The following is a 22197-nucleotide window of genomic DNA, read 5'->3' as shown; positions in this document are numbered from 1 at the left end:
GTTTTGACTTTTTTCCTGATTATTTTGTTAGTTCTTAGTTTTGGGTGGGTCTGGTTTCATAAATATGGTAGATGATGTTGGAATGCAAATATGCATCAGTGCGAAAATACTGAAAATACTGCCACCTCAGAAGCTCTCATGTCTCATAATGTGAATTTGTTTTAGTGGTCTAAAGATCGATCAGTAAACCATATGTTTGATTAAAATTTTTCTATCATATTAACAATAGTTTCTCCCTTCAGGATTGTGATTAAAAAACCTAAAAAAACAACCCATACAAACCTTGACATTTCCATTAGAGATGTGGATTTGCTTTCTGAACCTGATTCTGAAGGGAGGCAATAAAACACACTGAGTCTGACTTTGGTTTTGTGAGGGGAAGAGGGTAGCCTCTCAAGGGAGGTCTGGCTCACATGTGAGTATACAAGAAATGCTGTGCTGTTCTGACATGCCAAAATAGAGCACTTAAAAATAATTTATACCTATTTGTGGTGCCTTTTGTCATTGATGTTTTTGTCGTTCACTGCTTTCTCTTTGAAAAAAGAGTCTTTGTCATATAAAGATTTTTTTTGTTGTTGTTTGTTTTCTAGGGAGGCATTTTAATTTTTAGCATATTGCTTGAGAATTGGACTTCATTGTAACCAGATTTTCTTGAAGCTATTTACAGCAGCAGAGTATACAAGTATTGGAGTGATTTAACTCAGAGCATTCATTTTGCATACATTAGATGTCTTTTGACCCTTGTGTTGAAATGCTCTCTTAAAGTTTGTTATTCTGGGAAAAGGTAGAAAGATATCTCGACTTCCTCCAAAACACACATTTTTATCATATTAAAATAACTGGCTGTAAAATAATAAAATCTCATTCTTCTGAATCTGTGTGAGAAAGTGAGTCCAGATCTTAACTAACATACTGATATTACCGTATAGTATCTGCCTCCTTTCACATGAAGGTAACTGTTACAAAAGGAAAAGCTTGCATAACTTGAAGTGATACCTGTAAAAATGTACCTTAAAAGCTATAGCTGACAAGTGAATAGGAATGTGCTAGATTTAATAAATTGCATTATTATTTTTAGGTCGAATTATTTAATGAATGTCTGAATGCTAGTGGAATTCCAAAAAGCCCATGTCCTGTGTACTTCAGCTTATTGACTGTATGTGTTTCAGCAGTGATTTCCTAGGTTTTCCAAATACGTGGAAGGCTTTTATAGAGAGCTTGGCTTGGTGGCTCTGTAAACCTAAATAATCTGTGTTTAGAGGAGAGGATTAAAAAGGCAGGATTAAGTTGACCATTTATGTATTAAGATTCTTGAAAGTTTGGCTAAGGTGAAAAGCAAACTACAAAAGCATAGCCTTGAGTGCAAAAAAATTATTTCCGTTTCAAAAACTAATTTCTTGGTACTTGTAGGCTGAACTATTGGATATTTGCAGCTATAGCATGTAGACAGACTACTAGACCCTTGTAGGTTATGCCTTATATTCATTCACTGGATGTTATCCATAGGATTAGTACATCTGCTTAAGAAAATGGTCTACTTCAGTAGTGTTATTAAAACAGACTTGTAAAACATGATGGCACAGGAAGCTTTTGTTTTAGGTCAGATACAGAGCTCTAGCAAGTGTACTTTGGGTTGAGTAGGTAAAGATGATTCTGATAACCAGTTGCTCCAGCCTCCCTCTGTGCTGTCCTTCTGCTAAGTGATGTGACCACTTTTTTGCTCTTTGTCACCCACCGATAGCTGCTTATGTGGAGTATTTCTGCCCATCACTGAATCTCTTTTTCCTCTGTCTTCTGGATGCTGCAATAGAAAGGAGCATCTTACTGAACTGCTGAAGGAATGCTGGATTGCGTGTCTGGGACAATTTACAGGTACCACTTGAGATTTTTTGGTTGGTAGGGTTCACATAGCTTGCCAAAACATATTAGCGAGTACCTTCCTTCTAATTTTGCTGAGATATTCCCTTGAGCTGAAATTCTTGTTTCTGTCACCTGTCCTGCCTTCCCCAGTGTTTTCCTCTTTTGTAGTTCTCACCGTGACTGGTAGTGACAGTAAGGGCAATAGTAGTGATAAGAACGCTGTCATTGCCCAAGAGCTGAGAAGATAATGAAGGTACAATCCTGGGCAAAGATTTTCTCACTCATGCTGCTGCTGAGTTCTTAGATATTTGGGGATGGAAAGTCTCCTTTTTGCCTAAGTCTTAAGGTAGTGTGCACTCTTATGGTGTTCATCTGCAGCATTAATTTTAGTTCAAACTTCTTTTGTCCCTTTTGGGCTTGTAAATAAGCAGTCACAAGCTGTAACACAGTCATGAAACCAACCACATACTCAGTATGGCATCACTTTATTAATCATCTCAAGGCTTTACTGAAATCTGATGTAAGCAGGGACCTTTTAAGGATAGCAGTTTTATCTTAAATCACTTCAGAATGCAGACAGTTTTTTTGAAAAAAGAAATAAAACCCTCCATGCAAACAACCCCATTCTCTAGTCTCAAGTACTTTTCTGGGAAAGGTTTGCACTTCCTGTTATCTTAAGTGTAAAGGAAGGGCTGATAATGAAAGCTCTACATACACTGGTGCTACAAGAAAATAAATAGAGATAAAGCAGAATGAGCAATACTGAGCTTATTAGCTAGCTGCTGAAACTGGAGATAAAAAGCTGCTTTCCTCTACTGGGTTTGGCTGGATAGAGTTAATTCTCTTCCTAGTAGCTTGTATGGTGCTGTGCTTTGGATTTGTGACTAAAACAGTGCTGATAACACAAGGTGATTGCTGACACTGAGATGGAGACAAGGTCTTCCCTGCTTCTCACACTGCCCTATCAACGAGTAGACTGGGGCTGCAGGAGGAGGTGGGAGGGGACACAGCTGAGACAGTTGACCCCAGCTGATCAAAAGGATATTTCATACCATATGGTACCATACTCATATAAACTAGGAGAAGAAGCAGGAAGGAGGGGGGTATTTGGAGTGATGGTTTTTGTCTTCCCAAGTAACCATCCCATGTACTGGAGCCCTGCTTTCCTGAGGATGTCTGAACACTTGCCTGCCCATGGGAAGCAGTGTTTTGCTCTGCTTGTGCATGCAGCTTTTGCTTTACCTATTAAACCGTCTTTATCTCAACCCACAAGTTTTCTCACTTTTACCTTTCTGATTTCTCTCTCCCATCCTACTGGAGTGGAGTAAGAGAGCGAGTGACTGTGTGGGGCTGAGCTGCTGGCCAGGATTAACCCACAACAGCCCTTTTCCTTCCAAAGTGCTTAAATGTAAAATGCAAGCAGTGGTCTCAAGCAACACAGTAATTTTACTCTTTCTAATAATGGTAGATGAAGACAAGGAAAAAAACCCAACACAACAATGTTTTGTATGTAAACACTTAAAATGGATTTATTTTTAAAAAAATCATTTTTACAGTTGGATCATACAGTATTCTTCTGTACGCCTTAAATTAAAAGCCTCCAGCTTTTAAAAATGCTGCCCAGTACAAAAGGGCTAATGTAAAACTGTAGTGTTTATGTATAGAAACCATCACTACACATCACTAAATATCACTCTAAATAGTCTCTTCACCAGTGTCAATGCATGGAGAAGAGATGGAAGATGAGACTTTATAATATTTAAGGGCTTCCTTCTTTCTCTTACAGTTCAGTCTTCAGAAGCTTCAGTGCCTTCTGCATATTTGAATACACTAGAAATGAAATATTCATGCATGTTATTTTTGCTGCAACTTCCTCTACCATCAACTGCAAATGCTGTAGAGAAAATGTCGTTATTATTAAAGCTTTTAGTCACATGTCTATTGCTACAGGGATTCTGATGCACCCTGCTCTTCCAAGCAATTTGTGAATGTCATGTGTTTAATTTTGACTGGTGAGAACGTACATCTATTAATGCAAATGCATGGGCATTCACAGGGCAAAGACAGGAGCTGTGCAGCAGTGAGGGAGGGCTGTAGCAAACATCTTTCCCTGCTCCCACGTTCCCTGACCTGGCCTGGCAGGACTCATGTGTGAGTCCTCACATTACTTGCAGCGAACACTGCTGAATTATGCAAGTTCCTGCTGACGTATACTTGCTTTTAAACCAGATGGATGCTTAAGACTCCAGGGCTCTGGCATCATTCTCTTCACCTCACTGATTTTAAGTCTAGCATCCTGTTTAATTTTAATCCTAGTTAAATGTCTTTCAGCAAGTACTGATTACAAGAGTCTGTAATGCCTGGCGTTATTCCTTGTTGCATGAAAAATGTGACTGCTTTAAGAATATTTTCAGAATGTTTCAGAACACTACTTACACAATGAAATGTCAGAGGGCTCGTAGGCATAGAGACGGTTTGAGTATCTTCCAGTAATATCAGCTCTCACAGTCAGGGAAGGATCTGGAAAAATAGGATGAGAGAAGTTGTAGAGGACAGGACTAACCTTCACGTGGAAAGAAATAAGAAAATCAACCTTTTTGCACTCCTGCTTGCTTCCTAAATGTTTCTGCAAGACACATCTGCTTCTGCTAACGACCAAGAGATTGGTCTTCTACACAGTCACTGATGTTCCAATTGTGTGTGCGGTTTTATTAGGAATGGGATGGGTTACCCATTCTAGGGACTGTGGCATCATGTCATTGAGAGAGGAATGCTGGAACTGTAAAGGTGGCTGGGGTTGCTTTGATGTTTCATCCACAAAACCAACTAGAACCGTTATACTTCTCATGGAATAAATTCATGTTAATCAGCCCGAGGATTTGAGATGTATGATGCAACAGGGGCTCTGTTCTGAGCTCAGGTACTTGAGGTACTCACCTATGAACAAAACCCGAGGGACGTACTGGCCATCAGGTGCAAGATTCTTGTCTGTGGTTTCATACTTAAAAAAAACAGAGAAGGTTCCTAGTCAAGGAGAGCATGCTACATAAATATTTTTTTCCTTCATTGTACTTTGTGTTGTGAAATCCTACTCAAACAATATATTGTGCAGTTTTTTAACAGCTGGAATTACAAATTGGTAACAACAGTTCATGCTCTTGTTAAACTTTCAATTCTGTCACATTTTGAGTTTATGATAGCTACAAATGAAAAAAGACTTAGTACTAAATCTATTATGCTTCAGCAGTGGCCATTTTCCTAGCCAACTCTAGCTCCTAAACTGAAGCTAGAGAAGCCATAATTAAAAATACAACTTTATCGCTTTTATTTAGTGAAGTTTAACTGGGAAACTTACGACAAGGTTCAGGAGAATGAATTTTTCAGCCAGTTTCTGTATATCTTTGTGTTCAGCAAAAACCTTCTTGAGGGCTAGAGTGCAAGAAATGGGAAAGAAAATTAAAAATATGCCCCTGGAATTGTTTGTCCTCAAAAAAAGAAATTCAAGCAAACTGGCAGAATCAAAATGAGAATTCCCAGTTTACAATCACAGCAAATGAAGGTTTCCAGTTCATTCCACCCACTCAGTTATATTCTGCATTAAAGAGTAATTATATTGATACAAAATGCCCCATCTTCAGACAGTGCAGCTGCTTCTCAGATTTGTCTGCTTAGGTTTGAACTTGAGCATTTGACTATTCCAACCTCTTGTTCTACTATTGCAGTTTCTTGCAGTTCTTGAGGCACTTGACAATACAACATGTAAGGCTTCGGCCCGAAATGTTTGGAAGGGGTTTATTTTTTGTAAAAAGAGGCTTCTGGAGTTACTGAGCTCTGGATGGATGCAAAGGTCTTGCCATGTGGATCAACTTGCAGGAATAAGGGCCCCCAGATGAATTCAGAGACACTGGGAAAAGAACAGTCCCAGTTGCCAGAAATCCTGCAAGAGCTTAGTTTTAGCCTGGTTTGATTTAGTCCCTGGCTGGATTCAGTCTCAGTCATTGATGATACTGAGAACTGACTGTGTCCTTTCCCATAAATTATTGTTTCTCACTACTCCTGGTCTTGCTATTGGTTTTGGCTCATTGTGACATGAACCAAAACCAGATTTGTCAGAAGTCAAACCCTGCTGACCCGTGCTCATTTCTGTATCCATTCTGTATCATGTAATACTGACTTAACATTTTTATTTTATTTCTGCACATTAGGAAATACCTGTGTGGGATAGCGACCAGAAGAACACTCCCCATGCTTGTGCAAGCAAGCAGAGTGGTGGCTGATTTTTTTTTTTTTAAACAGCATTTATCCAGAAACTGAAAACAATACTATTTCTTTTTTCCCCCAGTGCAAAGGGATTACCTTGGCTGTGTGGGCAGTCTTCCAAGTGGTGGATAATCATCAGGGGTTTCTGGCTGGAAAAGAAGAACCCTCGTTAGGAACAGGGGAGGCACAGGGGGCTCGGGCTGGGCGCAACAGGGATGGCAGGGTTGGTACCTGTGCTTGGCACGGAAGAGGGCTTCCTCATAGGTCTGTGTCCAGATGAGCTGGTCTCCCCAGCCTGTGGGAGGGTAGGGGAGGGGACACACACACAGACAGAGCGTTATAAGCCAAGCCTGTGACCTGGGGTTTGAATCCTGCCAGCCTCTGCCGGGAGAGGGTTGGAACAACCCCACTGCCAAGGGGCTTTAAATCAGGAATAAAGGAGAGGGGGCTAGGAAAAGGTATTTGCAAAATGAGTTGCAAGAAAATTACTTTGTTTAGAACAGCGTAGTAACCAAAGCATTCACGATTGCACTTTTTTTTTTTTTTAAATTTGATTGGTTGGTTTTTACCTCTGGAGAGTGTTTGAGGCAGTTTCGGCTTAGCAGTAGTCTCCTTTGTATCCTTCTTGCCTGCATCCTTTGCCAGAACACAGGAGATGGCAACGAGCAGCAGGAACATGGACATGTAACTCTTCTCCATGGCTGCTCCTGGAACAAATGAGAGAAACTCCCAGTCACTGTGGTGCCTCCCGGGCTGGTGCTGGCTGTGAGGCAAACAGCAGATAAGGACAGGTAGGCAGTAAATCAAGTCACAAATATGCAGTGGGGGGAGTCAGGGCTGAAACAAACTGCTCCAGGCAGAGGCTTGGGGGAATGGCGAGGAAAGGAGGTTTGCTTAGCAAAGTGCCCTGAAGGAACCGGCTGCTTCTCACTGCCCTGCTCATGCCATTGGGCTGTGGCCCTTCTAGGATGTGTGTGTATGTGTTTATTAATTTATCTCTCTTCTTTTTACATGTATTGAATATGCTCAGTAAAATAACTGAGTTTTGGCAATTCCAGAAGTACTTGGAAGTCCTAATAATTTCACAATTCTACCTTGATCTCCCAGCTATAGTAGGTGCTGAAAAATTAACTTGTCTTGGCTGTGGGAGCAACTCAAATGAGAAGTCAGAATGTTAAGCCAGGCTTTACAGTGAGCATTAGCACAGACACAGCTTAATGGTGGTGTTGAAACGGTCTTCTCCCTTAGAAGTATCATCTAATCCTTAAAACCAGCAGAATCTATAATAAAAAGAGTGGGGAGAAGTTGCTGTGTGGCCCAGTGAGAACTGAAATGGAGGTTGAGGGTAGAAGCAGCACAAAGCAGAGGGCTTTTCCTGAGCCAGACTCTTGAGACATGTCTACTGGGAAGCTCCTCAGCATTTCAGCTGGGTTGTTTCTCTGAAGGGATAAAGCACTTATGACCCTGTGTTTACTCATTACATGTCCTCCTGGAAACTAGAACCAATATAATGGTGAAATAAGAAATTTTAAAATACTCCAAGAGTGATACAGAACATTGAAAAGATTAATTAAAAAAAAAAAAACGCAAAAAACCCCCAAAAAACCCAAACAAAAACCAAAAAACCAACAGGCTGACAGTTTTTAAAGTTCAGACAATGAAAATTAAACTCCAGGGAAACAGAAGTGTTTTTCTGGGTAGGAACTGCAGGAGGAGACATTAGCTGAATTTCCATTAGTGATACAGCGCTCTTTGCTACTGGGATGTCCAGTAGAGCTCAAATATCCAAAGAGTCACTGTTTCAAGGGTCTGAAATACAACTTTTCCATCAGGCAGCCTTCCTGCCCTAAGAAAAGTTTCCTTGGCAAGGAAGAAAATTGCATGAAGTTAAACTCTGTGGATTGTCAGGGTTGCCTAAAGGGTTGTTTTGGCTTAGAGCTGTATGGCGGAAGTAATGCTTCTTTAAAAAGAAAAAAAAACCAAAAAAGGTATAGGACAACAAGGAAATCGAAGACCAGGCACATTTTGTGCTGTTGTGGAGGCAGAGAGACAACAGAACATTAAACCTACTCCTTAAAAGCTTTGCCTCTGGAAGGATATGTGCTCTTTTGAAAAGTTTTCCAAAATAACCCCTCCTCTGCTAGTTCTTTTAGCCTGCAAAGCCAACATTTCTCTACACATTTTCCTTCATATCACACTGTGCTGGACTGTGCCTGCTTTGCTGCAGTCTTTTCTTTCCATTGATCAGGTCCCCCAGCCCCAGGTAACACGGCTTCACAGCTCCCCCAGCACTTTCAGAAGCATTGAGCGTGCAGTGCCTTACCTTATTTACTCTCCCAGACGCCTGCCACGGTGCTAAGGTGTTCCTGGTTACGGTGTGAATGCTGCTGTTCCTACTGCCTATTTATGCACCTCGACAACTCAACTCCACCCACAAGATTTGAATTTGAATACTACTTCCCAAGAGCTAAACTTTCAAGTTTTTTCCCCACCAAAACATTCAGAGTTAGTCTCATAATTAAATAACATTACAGTTTCCTGTTGTATACTGTATCTAAAGCTCAAAGATGTTTTGGTAGACTTTTGGGATATTTATTGAAAGGTGATTTTCAAAGGTTGGCAAAGTTCCAAGTCCAGGTAAGCTGAAGTCAAGACTCCTGATTTGCCTGAAGAGTGATTTGTCTTTTTTTGATTGGTTGGAAAATCAGTATGGATCACTGTTCTTTTAGTCCTTAGAAAAAGTTAAATTGATGACTCAGAACTATAGAGGTTAACTGGATAATTAACTATGCACATTATACAGATGTGTGTGTACACATACACATGTAACAACACATAGAAAAATTGTAATAAGACCCAAAAGAAAGTTTGTAAAAATCTCCACAAAAATGTATTTGGAAGCTGTAACAAAAAACTGTGTTCATAAGCAGGGGTCTAAATCAGCATTTAATTCAAATTCCAGGATTAATTAGTTGTTTAGATATTTGTTTTTAACTACAACATGAACACCAATAATTTTAGCTTTCAGATAACACGTATAATACAGTGCAATGCTCAGGAAAATGAGACTTTTTAGGGTGCCTGGAAGGTCGTTCCTACTGTTGTGCTGTCTGCAGACAGTCCTTCTGCAGGGAGGTCAGTATGATTCTGTCCTCAGCAACATATGTTAAAACTACGGTATGTTCTTCGTGGTGCATGCCTCATATATTTCAGTGAGATTAAAATCACATGTTCATGGGCAGTGAGTACTTAACATTACTCAGCTGGGTAGATGAAATCCATCAGATATGGACTTTACTGTTTGAAATTCACAGTGCTCTCTGATGGCTGTGAACAGCATCCATTTGTTACAAATATACTTAAGAGAATTAAGAGCTTTGGATCACAGTCTGGATTTGGATTTTTTTTTCTTTCATAAACAATTGGGAAAACATGGTGCAGAAGCCAGACGGTGAACTCAAGCTAAAAAAAATTATTGCTGTTCCTTACAAATATTCAGTAGTACCATGCTTTACTTAGCTGCTTCACTTATTCGAAGGCTGAAATCAAAGCTCCCAGTGACATCAGTCATTCAAACTTCCCTTTCTGTGTGTTTCAAGATACGTGTATGTTTTCCTGATAAAGAAATGAGAGGGTTTGCATATAAATTTCTTCTTCTCCAGCACTTCTCCCTGAAGATTTAGAGGTGTATTTTGTTAACTTCTATACTGTCTATCCAAACCACATCCATTCAGATTTTCTTCAAAATATATACCAAAACAAGTTTCCAAGATCCATATTTGGGTATGGGACCACTCACTCACTCAATCAGGTTACACCGTTAATCGACCTTAGTATAGATGTAGAAGTAAACCTTGTGTACCCATTTCTGAAATCTTTGCCTCAGCTCAGACAATTCATAATTGTAATTTTACATGTTCTTGCTGACTGTCTTCTCAGGTCACACCTAAGAGCATTTTGTAGTTTTAAAACCTGCGACAGAAGTTCTAGTTGCTCTCTGGTGATGTGAAGAGATAATGAGCAGGTAGGCTCTCACACACTTTTTTTTAAAAATTGGGTTTTATCTAAAAAATGCATCCTCAAAACTAAGCCCCCATGCACTCCTTGGCTCCAGTCTCAGATGTGCCTCCATTTCCTTTGCACCTTTGCTTTCTCCTGTTTTGGGAGATGCATCTACCTTAGCCTGTTTCCACATAGCCTTTTGAAAGAATTATTTCCTACAGGAAACTCAAGAGTTCAAATAGAGCTACTCACAGGGGCTTCCCTGTTAGCTCAAACCCAGTGATCTCAATGCAGACAGTAAAACTTTTATCTAAGTCAACCTTGTACCTTGTTAATGAAGAGAGAGGGGAGCTCAGCCTTTCCCACAGCTCCCTGCTTGGACCCTGAGACTGTATCCAGACACTAAGTTAGCTTCTGGCAGTTTATAATGAACTGCTTTCTCCACCTTACTGACTAAATCCTTCAGGAGTTGCCGCAGAGAGCTTGGAACAAAATATTCCAGACTTCCAGAAGGTTTTTTGTCTTTTGCTATTAAGATGTGGTAGACCCTATTACCATTAATATTTAACACCTTTACAAAACTAGTAACTGGATTTTTAATATGATTTTGATTCCTCCACCTGGACAGGTGCCTTTGTTCGTTAGGTTATGCACAAATCAGCACAGCTTCAGGTGATTGATGTTATAGCTGTTTTGAAAGCATTCTCTGAGATGCTTTGTTTTTCCTTGTGTTTTGTAATACATAAGTTTTAGAATCCAGTTGTTTCTCCTAATTTCATAATAAACACATGCTTCGAAGTCTTATGATCTAGTGCTCAGAATAAATATCAAAACTTTACATTGGGTGAATGAGAAGCAATGAAAGAGATGTATAGTCAATCCCACACTAACAACGCTCTGAGTCAAAGCCAAAGACTGGGCCAAATCTGGGAATCAGCAAGTTTCCAGTGCTAAAGTAGTAGTATATTGTAAGATATCATGATTGAAAGCAGAACAAATTTATTTGAGAACTGGACAAAGTTCTCTTGTCAGTGCTTTAACTGCATGTGAACTGATTAGTAACTTTTTCATCATCTAAAAGCTCTTTGGAGGAAATTTGACTGAAATTTTCTGGAAAGCCTTACAGCCCAAAATTTAGGAGCTGAAACACCTCTGACACCTATAACAGATGCAGGTCCCATTTTATTTCTCTCTTACCCTGAAATAACTCAAATCCTTATCATGAATATTATGGGTAGGTACCGTCTGGTTTGGGATATGGCATGATGACCGATGTCCCATGTCATGCATGTCAAAACTGTTTCTTTTGTATAATAGTCATTTATGCTGGAGCAGGTACCAGACCCCAGATACCCCACTTCCCAGCTTAGTTGTGGTCTGTTAGGCAAGAATGCAATTCTTTTCACATTGGCTCAGGCAATGTTTGCTAATACATGCAAATGGAGTGCACACTACTGAGAGACTAGAAAGGACCTGGTGTCTTATAAGTGGTGAAGACATTCTCCTGAGAGTTGGAAGACCATGGTTCAACCATCTCCTTTCTACTTTATTTTCAGTACAAAGCCACCTTTCAATATAGAGCTGAAAACTCAGAAGTTCTGCAGATTTCTATTGCTGAACGCTTAAAGCTGGTAACTGGAGTTCAGATAAATATCTGCTAAGAATCTGATGATTTGTTCTGAAGGATGATGGTTTCCCAAAATATGTCAACCCAACACTTTCCTCTTTTTTGTTGATTGAATTACTCAACTTGCATTACCTATAGTTTATTGGAAAGACTTTTCAAATTGGCTAGCAGAAGAGGTGGTGAGGATTTAAAATACGACATTCTGATGCTTTAATCGCTGCTTGCAAAACAAAAGACCAATCCATGAGGATTTTAATATCTCTGAAGGCATTCTTTTTCACATATGTGGATGTTTGTAATACAAATCACCACCACTTGATATAGGCTGGCATGAAAAGCATGGAGCGTCCCTTACACAGTTTTAGATACAGATATGGGTTTATCATGTAGCCAGTTCTTATACCATACTCTGTTTTGAGCTCTGAAATGCTGGAATGTCTAGGAGGCATTGCTGAATGACATGTTTTAAAATCACCAAGTCATTTGAAGACCCATATTAAATATACTTGCTCTTGCATTGTTTAATGCCCTTTTTCACACAATAAGGAAGCTGTCATGGTCTGTTACACCAAGGAGTGTCAAGGTTTTCAGCATATGTGGGACTTAATTGCTCAGCTTGTGTTTAGTAAGAGAAAGCCTGGCAGCCTCCACAGCGAGGCAGCGAATGAGTGAAGAGGGATTCTGTGCTGAGAGGGGCTGGTAAGCTTGAGGTCTACCACAGCCTGTGAAGAAGATTGTTCATCTGGTCTTTTTAACTGGGAAAGTCAACTATGATCAGCAAAGGTTCATGCCTGAAATTTTTGTACTTAAGTAAATGTGTTTTAATTAATTGAAATAGCTAACTGTGTCTGAAACCAGAAAGTTTGCTGTACTCCAAGATTAAAGCCAATGACTCTTCCCCTGTCTGAGCAACTGATATTCAATTTTGAGTATTGCTTGAAATCTGTAAGCTGAAAGTTTCCTATTTTTGATATACCGTAATATATGAGAATGGTGGGAAGACCTTAATGTTTTGGACAGCTTATTTTTGTACTTAGTATCACATGAACAATCTTTAACAGACAGTTTTTAATTAAGCCCTTTCTGTTAATTAAGCCCCCTTCTGTTTCTGGCCTGTTTTGGTCCTTGGATAATAAGCTCTGTTACAGGCCAATAGCTGAGCCACAGCATCTGAAATTCAGTGAGTTCTCAGAGCTGCCACCTTGCTGTGATCTCTCTGTGTGCCTCCTTTGTATTCATTGCTCTTATGTCGAATTTATATTTGTTTATCTGTACCCCAAACTCTCTCAGTTTTCCAAATACTTTACCTCAAAGATCAGAAAACTTTTGTTTCTAGTGAGTACCAGTGACACAATGTCCCACCCCTGACTCCAGAACTGGTGGTCCTTAAGTAGTAAGGGATGGGAGTCTCTTTATTCTTACTAACTCACCTGAAAGTTTGCAAAGATAAAGGATTCCATCATGGTTTGGGGTTGTTTGTGGTTGTTTGCTTGGTTTTTTTAATGAATGACCAGTAAATACATCTGCTCAGTGAAATTCCAGCTGAAGCCACTGACACAACTTCTTTCTTAGCCTCACTGCTGCTTGTGTGCTACTGTCACATTATTTAATATTGCTTTTGCTTTTGGGTCAATATCCCAATCAGCATTACCTCTGAAATGAAGGATGTGCATTCTGCCAAGTTTCTCTCTGTTTCTGATTGTGTTGGTTTTTTCTCCAAGCTGTTCAGACTTGTGGTGTTGACACCCTCTGGCCTGCATGATGTGCACCACAGTACCCTCCATCTTCTCCCAAATTCTTGACATTGCCTTGGCTTGTGTATTTGTCACAGAATGTGCAGTTTCAGTCAGTCACAGACTGCACAGTTTTAGTCAGTCAGACTGCACAGTTTTAGGGGACTGCAGTGTTGAGGTTCCTCCACCTTTGTGCAGTAGATCTCACAATTGTTGTGTCTCAGATGTTCTATCATGTGCCCACTCTGTCCATATCATGATACTGTTTTTTCTCCCTCTGCTTCAGTCTGGATGAGGGTCTTTGCTTGGACAGTGTCAGTTGTCTGGTCAAGGTTAAATCTGGGATTTAGCAGTCTCATTTCTGAGTTGGATTTCTAAGATCATGAATATTGTCTTTCTTTCTGCATCTTAGCCACTGAGTTGTAAAACTATCCAAATTTAGACCAGGGATAAACTCCTCTATGTCTTTACTTTCTTTTTGTTTGTTTGTTTGTTTGTTTTTCTTATTTGTTTGTTTGTTTGTTTGCTGATTTGAGTTTTTTTGAGGAGTGTAGGGAATGTTTTTTCTTTTTTATTCCCCCTGTCCCCTAGAGTGCAGTACTCTACCTTTCTGTCCAGTGTAACAACTGAGCTCCTCTACTAAAATTCAAGAAGTTGGCTGGGCTTGTCTAATTTGTAGAGGAGGATGGAGGACTATATAATAGCAACCTGCAACTACATGGGTGCTATACAGATGAAGGATCCAAACTCTTCCATCAGTTTGAGGACCATGAGCTGTGGTTTAGGAGATTTGTAGTGCACATCAGTAAAATCATTTTCATGAGGAGGATAGTGTAGCACTGGCACAAGTCACCCAGAGAGGTGGTGGGACAGCTCTGCTGTCAGATTTCAAAGAGCTGTTTTGACAAAGTTTGATTATTAATGCCATTATTCAGTGGTCATGCAGAGGGATGGGGCTGGAAAGAGCAGCATCATCCTGGCTGGCCTTCGACTTTATAGTGTGAACTTTGAAATAATACAGCAGCCTGTTCCAGCTGGTTCATGCTGTAGGGTAGTTCCTAATGCAGGATGCTGAATATACTTCTGAAGGCTTCTCACTACAATCCTTGTCTGCAAATATTGACATAATGTAGTTCCTTTTGTTACACAGTATCCTAATGACGTGTCATAGACCACTGATTTATCTTCCCATTGCATAAAGTCATTCTATTGCAGAATGCCTCAAAATTCAAATTTTTCTTTCGTTTTTTTATTTTTAGGTTGCTCTCCTGCAGTTATGTTCTGGCTCTTAAAGTAATCATTTATTTACCAATTTAACTGAAATGTTAAGGACATATACCTTTAAAAGTTCTTAACCACGATCACCTTTAGAAATCCCTACAGAGCTACAAATCCTGGCATAGTCCCAGAACAGAAATCTTCCTCTTTTTGAATTCTATGACTGTGCAAGTAAAACCTTTTGCTGAATTTTCAATGTTCCTCCTGACGAAACCCCACTTACTGCAACAATAGTACATCCCAGAGGGTTGAGAATCTTTTTCTCTATTTCTTTGAAGTATAACATTTTACTGCTAATAACTTCATAGCATATGTTACCTGTAAACTACCCTGAGTTTCTTGCTAAGGAATGTGTTTGTGAAGAAAACTAGCCCAGGAGCAGGATCAATGATGGTGGCTTCTCAAAGACCATCCTTCAGGAAGGAACTGAGCTGTTTTCTGAGTCAGGGAATGTATCACAACACAGTGACCTTACATGAGAGAAGATACATCTCCCATAACATCTCCATGGAAAAAAACAATAAAGTATGGACTAAGTAAGCAGAGTGACATGGTCTGCTAGAGTTCTAATTGGCAACATACAAACTGGATCCCAGTCCAACAGTGTACTCCAGGGGTCAATACTGGGACAAATATTATTTAATACCTTTATTAATGGATGGAAAGAGTGTACCCTCAATAAGTCTGAAGGGGACACAAATCTGGGAGAAGTGGTTGATAAATGAGATGGTTGTGATACCATGCAGAGGGGCCTTGACAGCTCAGAGAAATGAACTCCATAAATTTCAACAAAGGGCAATGCAAAGTCCTGCACCTGGGGAGGCACCAGTGAATGTTGGGGATCAACCAGGTGGAAAGAAGCTTAGCAGAAAATGACCTGGATTTCTGGTGGACAGCAAATGGGACATTAGACAGTAGCACACCCTTGCAGCAAGGCAACCAACAGCCCGTGGGCCTGCATTTGACAAAACATTGCCAGCAGGACAAAGAAAGTGAGGCTGCATCCAGAGTGCTGGGTCCAGTTCTGGGCTCCCCAATACAGGAGAGATATGGATACATATGAGCAAGTCCAGCAAAGGAGTTCAAAGACAGTAAAAAGATGGAGCATCTATCATTCAAGGAGAGGCTGGGAGAGCTGGGACTGTTCAGCCTACCGAAGAGATGGCTCAGGGGATCTCATCAATGTGTGTAAATACCTGATGTGGGGACCTCCTTGTCCGGAGGAGGGCCACAAAGATTATCAGAGGGTTTGAGCGTATCTTTGACAGGCTGAGAGGTGGGGTTGTTTAGCCCGGAGGAGGCTTGGGGAGACCTTATAGCACCTACCAGTACTTAAAGAGGGCCTTATAGCATCTACCAGTACTTAAAGAGGGCCTACAAGAAAATTGGAGAGGGACTTTTTCCAAGGGTATGTAGTGATAGGACAAGGGGGAATGGCTTTAAACTGAATGAGAGTAGGTTTAGATTACATATGAGAAAGAAATCCTTCACTGTGAGGGTGGTGAGGCTATGGAAGAGGTTGCCCAGAGAAGTTGTGGTGCCTCATCCCTGCAAGTGTTCAAGTTGAGGTTGGATGGGGCTTTGAGCAACCTGGTCTAGTGGAAGGTGTCCCTGTCCATTGCAGGAAGGTTGGAACCAGATGGTCTTAAAGGTCCCTTCCAACTCAAACCATTCTATGATTTTTTGACTCTAAGTACAGAAGGCAAAGCCAGACTCTTCTCTGACATCAAGTGACAGGATGAGAGTCAATGAGCCCAAAACGATATTTAGGAAATTACATGCAAATATAAAGTAGAATTGGTTTTTTCCTTTTGTAATGTGGGGGCGATTGAACACTGGAACAAGCTGCACAGAAAAGTGGAATCTCCATCCTTGAATGTATTCAAAAGTCAATGGGGTACAACCCTGAGCAACCTGCTGTAGGTGACCCTGCTTTGAGCAGGGTCTTGGACAAGATAGCCTCTAGAGGTGCCTTCCAAATTCAACAATTCTGTTATTTTGTGACTTTACATATGTAGTATATATGAAAGAAAGGTTAAATAATACAAAGGTGAACTTACAACTGAACCCACACATATCCCACTCTCAGCTACAGCTGACCTGTTGCCCAATATAAGTTAAATTAATGAAAAGATGCCATACTATGTTCACAAATTAGGATATTATTGCTGAAAGAGTAATGAATGGTTATTAACTTTTACCCATGAGGTGCTCATGTTTTCCCACTGTGTGGTCATACACTGTACAAATATAGTTGTAATATCCCTATCAGCATAGCTAGGTTGGCTGTTCAGGCCAACCAGAGTGACTTAAGGCAACGTGTACTTAAAGTCTTGTTTAAACGTTATGGCCTGGACATGGTAAGCACTCTCTTGCAGGTGGTGATACTAAATAAGCAGTAGCAGTCACGGGGAGCTGATAGAGGATGGGTGTTCCTATTCTTCTGCTGGCACAGTTCCAACTCGTGGCTTGACGATAACGTGGCTCTATCTTGGCATTCAAATGCACAATGCTCATTTAAAATTACTTTTTTTTTTTTTTTGCTAGTTGGCAGAAGTAATGCTATCCCAAATCTTGGGAAATGCTTAGGTTATAGTTGTGCAAGCGCTGAGATATATTTCAGTTATGCTTAGCGTAGAAGCTCAGAAGCTGAAACAGAGCAGCCGTATCTCATTTGCTCTCCCTCTCCATAAGGTGATTCCAGTAGCTGTGAGAATGACCAAATCAGAATTGAGCTTAGGCAATGCGGTCTTTTTGCATCCAGTTGTTCCTTGGATTTAGCTGTATCCCTTGGAGATTCCCTGGGAGGCAGGGAATTCCTACATGGTGAAGGTGGTTTAATCTCTGTATGCCAAAAAAATGATGTGGAAATAGATGGGAATGGCAGTATGATCTGAAAATAGACCACTTAAGACTTCATGAGGAACCATACATATGAAAAATGCACAAACTAGAGTTGCTGTGTCAATTGTCTGTTAGGAGCCATTTCTGCTTTGAACATGTATGAATGAGAAGAAGAAATGAGGTGTAATTTCTTGTTTTCTCTTGAAGGATCTGTAGCTAACCTGCTTTGGCTAGCTGAGTTTTCAGAGTTGAAAGCATTGAGCCATTATGAACACCAGCAGCTTGGGGTTTCACTTCCTGCATTCATATTTTATATCATGCAGCTGCTGGAGCTGCAGACCAAACAGGCAGCTGGCAGAAAGCTGCCTGCAGCTGCCAGCCTGCTACATTCTGCAGGTGTTGCTGGGCAGAAATAACCAGAGGCCAATTGGTAGCACCCACCTGCTTTCTGGCATGGGTGGAGGGGATATAAATCAGCAGCAGAGGAGGAATAGAGGAAGTGCTTGTCTTTGACTGTTGTGAAGATCTGATGTCTGCTATTTTGGTGGGTTGGCTGGTAGTGCTGAAGCCAAGTTGCTAATTCCATACACAGTGCTGCTCCATACACAGTGCTGCTCCATCCACTGACTCAACATTTTAAATGTCAGATGTCTTATCAAAAAGTTAAAAAGCAAACTAAGGGTAATGAATAGCAGTCAGGTAGATGATGTCAGTTACTTGGAGAGAAGCAGTAATTCAATGCTATACTCATATTTGTGCCATATGCCAAAAGACCACAGGCATGGGAGCCTGTAAGTAGTATTATTATTATTTTCATTAAAGGTTTATATGATAGGTGCTACTTTCACTTGTTTGTTTGTATGATGATTAAATAATAAACTGTAGACAGCTTGTGTGCTCCACCATCTGTTCTAGCTCCCCATACTTTCTATTTTAAAATCCTAAAAAGTTTAAAATTACTTTCAGTTTTGGATGAGCTTCATGTGGACATTTGGACATTGCAAATGTCACACTTGCGTATTTGCAAAGCTGTTCTCTGTGGTTAGGAGTTGAGATCTTTGGCATAATCTCCTGTAAAATCTTTTTTTTTTTCTACTCTTTTAGAAGATACTGAGTCTATTGGACAATGAGTCCAACTAAGATGCCCTTCATTGTTTTGAGAGATGTTTGTTGTACTCATGTTTCTTTTCTCCGTTGACCAATAAGATTGTCACACCTGTCTTTCCTTGCAAACTTCCTGGTTGATGTGTGCAATAGATCAGCATCTAGTTTGCTTGACTTTGTCTCTCATGTAGCTGCTATGCAGAACCAGTCCTGCTTTCTGCTCTTAACTGTCCTGGCTAAGCCCAAAAAATAAATAACATTCTTATAAATGGTTAATTAAAGAACAATAGTCATAAAAGCCTAAGAATTGATGTAAGCAGTAGCGAGCTGCATCTTGAACTATGAGACCATCCTTTTGGTGACTGACATTGCTATAGTAATGAAACTTGAGCATGAATGCATCATAATAACAATAAATTTCCAACTGTCTCTTTGAGGCAGTCGGAGTGGTTTTGAAGCAAAACCACCCAATTTTTTCTGTTAAATACAGCAAATGTAGGAATATAAAACTCCTAATGTGAGTAGCTCTGGTTTCTGGGAACTGCCATATTGTTTGAATCTATCTGTATGGGCTTGGCCTGCTAGAACCTGTGGTGCGAAAACATCTTGTATACACGCATTGTGAGGTGCTCCAGTGAAGTCAGCAGGGCCATCTGTTGCATGTGCATTTGTCGCATGTGCATTTGTCTAGTAGAGCTCAAGTCTGCATGACTCACAGTCCTTTTAGTTCCTTTGGACTTGGAAAATGAGGAAAATAAGAGTTTAATTTAACAAATCTTTTCCAGATAACTGAGACGTGCCTCGGAAGACTAAAGATACTTAAAGGTGCACATGATGTGATTCTTGGGGGTGTCCTGTTAAGGGCCAGGAGCTGGACTTTGATGACCCTTGTGGGTCCCTTCCAATGCAGAACATTCTATGTTCACGTTAAAAGATTATAGATGTTCAGTTAAGAGAAGTGTTAAATTCACAGAAGTCTGGGGAAAATGAAACCAGTGCTTTGTGTTTGCAGGTAATTTAAATTGAAAATAAAAATTATTCCAGGAGTATTATTTTTACTTCACAATTACAAGGATTTCTTCCTGTCACTGAAGTTGCTCATGTAAACAATAGTGACTTCTTTTGCTCTGTAGCATCTGATTCTGTTAGCAAGGTCAATCTGTTAGCAAGGACCCCTCCAGGAAAGTCACAAGAGTTCTGCTTTCATGAGGGCACACCATGTTGCCATGTTTCTTTCCTGTTGCCTATTTGGTGAGCAAACAATCCTTCTGTGAGTTCATCCAATGATCCGGTTCACACTAAGCAGAGAGACTTAACCTTTGAACTTCTATATCCAACTATCTCTTACATCTGTCTCACTGCATTTTCTAAAAATTTTAGATTAAAACCAAACTTTGTTCTTGACCCCTTGTCAAAAGTTCTGTTTTGTTTTGTTTTGTTTTGTTTTGTTTTTTTTTTTGCACAGGAATCCTACTGTAGTGGTCTATCAGGGCACTCAGTTTTTACAGGTGATCCCTTCTCAAGTGATTCTCAGACTGAATACCGTTTACTTTTTCTGACTGCATCAGCTGGTATGATAAATTCAACTCTCTTTGCAAGCTGGTTGGTAGAGAAACCAACCTTACTTGATAAAATGCTTTGGTTCAAGCAGAAGATGCATCATGGTGAGAGCCGAATTCTGTAAAGCTTTCTAGCCAGTTGCAGGTCAACGCTGCTCTCCAGTTTGCTCAGTTTCATTGGATTTTACCTGGTAACTGCCTTTCACCCAGGATGATTCACAGAGCTGGCAAACAGGAATCTGTAATAGCAGCAGCCCTGGGTGTTGGTTCTCTGCTCTGTGGTACCATAGCAATTTGGGAGTGGCTTTGTTTAATTAATAATCAAAATATTCTACTTTCTGCCTTTAGTTTGACTAGGGAAGTGGAGAGAGAGCCTACCTGTGGCTTAACACAGTAATGAGGTTTAAATATTATGGCAGATAAATGGCAAAGGCTTTATTCTGTCCACGAAGGACGACACCCTTTTCCTTTCTCTGTGTGTGTTCTTCGCAAGACAGTATTGCATTATGAACCTGCTAGAGAGGGCATCCTAATGCAGGAATGCAGTTCTCAGTCATCAATTTTGAGACAGCCGAAAATTAATGCTGGGTTTGCTGTACTGGTTAAACAATAGCTTGCAGCTAAGTTGTACCAAGAGTATGACTGCAATTCTTCTAACAGGAAGTGAATTGGATATAAAACTAAATGTAAATAAAAGCTCCACCCCCTTTGGGGGTTTTGTTATATTATTCTACATTTTTAAGATCATTGTACCCTCCAGTTTGTGCTGAGTCAGGAACTTACCAAAGACTAATGAAAGACCCAGCAACATCTCTTTCCCCATTAGCTGCAGGTGTCAGTGTTGATATTTTGGAAAAGAAATGCATATTTGGAAGCTGTAATAATAACACTAGTTCTTTGTTTTGGTGAAGGTACCCGTACCCTTTGGCCTATTCATTGGTTCTGCATCGTGCAACTTCAAAATAACAGTGGAGTCAGATTCAGACCACTTTTTTCATTCATTTATTTTTCTTTTTTTTTCCCCAGACTTTTGCAGAGGGATGAAAACTATGATTTAAGCAAGTTTTTTGTAAGGGATGACTGTAGATCCAGAGTTATTTATTGTCAACCAAACACTTTAAACAAAAAAAACCTACTCATAAAAAAAACCCAGTGAAGCTTTCCACTACTTACTTCACGGTATAGAGGTTCAATCTGAAACATAACAGCTTTACAGTGGTATCACAAAAGTATTTTGGGGACTACTAATGTTTTTGTGGCTAATATTTGAGTGCTTGATCAAAGATAGGGGTTTTTACTGTGTCAAATTTTCATTTCGGAAAAAAAATAATCTGGATATGAAAAGTAAAAATTTTTAAAGATTTCTCATCAAAGAAATAAAATTTGCTGAGAAAAAGTAATTATTTTGGCTTCACTTCCCAAAATGGCATTGTGTTGTAGGGAATTGCCCGTGCTGCCTCTGCTCGTGGAGATCCAGTAAGAACTGAAAGTGTGAAGAATTATGTGTGAAGAATTCTTTAAGTGAAAGCATGAATCAGTTACAAAGTCTATGTTTTAGAAAGGATTCAACCAGTTGAACAGTCTAGTGGAAGATTGGTTAGGTGAAACAGGTTAAGCCAGATGGTAGGGTAAAACATGGCATGACAGATGAAATTTGTAGTTTTCCACAGGACTCTCCCACCTTTGGTAGAAAATCAGATAGCAGAATTTTGCCTTGTGGAGTAAAATCAAGAATTTAAGTACTCCTTGAAGCTTAGTGAGGCTTTTGAAAATGTTAGAGCAGTAGATTCAAATTTTTGAAATTGTTATTCACTCAACCTAAAACTCCAGGACAAATTGTCACTGAAATTTGAGAAATTTTGGACCCAAGACTCGGATGCACAACCCAGTTTTGTGCCTACTATTACTGAATTTACTCAGGGCTTTCTAC

The 22197-nt window shown here is 40.0% G+C and overlaps 1 protein-coding gene across 1 annotated transcript; it reads right to left on the bottom strand.

The window, feature by feature from the left end:
* Positions 1-3362: 3362 nt before the first annotated feature.
* AGR2 (anterior gradient 2, protein disulphide isomerase family member) lies at positions 3363-8538 on the bottom strand. The gene is made up of 8 exons (XM_032712689.1): positions 8444-8538; positions 6690-6827; positions 6352-6415; positions 6217-6269; positions 5216-5289; positions 4798-4861; positions 4297-4380; positions 3363-3690 (listed from the first exon to the last, which is right to left on the bottom strand). The coding sequence occupies exons 2-8, from the start codon at positions 6817-6819 to the stop codon at positions 3641-3643; spliced, it is 519 nt and encodes a 172-aa protein (XP_032568580.1). The 5' UTR covers positions 6820-6827; positions 8444-8538; the 3' UTR covers positions 3363-3640.
* Between the last annotated feature and the right edge of the window lie 13659 nt (positions 8539-22197).

Source organism: Chiroxiphia lanceolata, chromosome 1 (assembly GCF_009829145.1).
Source record: "Chiroxiphia lanceolata isolate bChiLan1 chromosome 1, bChiLan1.pri, whole genome shotgun sequence".
Lineage (NCBI taxonomy): Eukaryota > Metazoa > Chordata > Aves > Passeriformes > Pipridae > Chiroxiphia > Chiroxiphia lanceolata.
The sequence above is the reverse complement of the archived record's forward strand: the minus strand, read 5'-3'. Positions and strand labels throughout refer to the sequence as shown.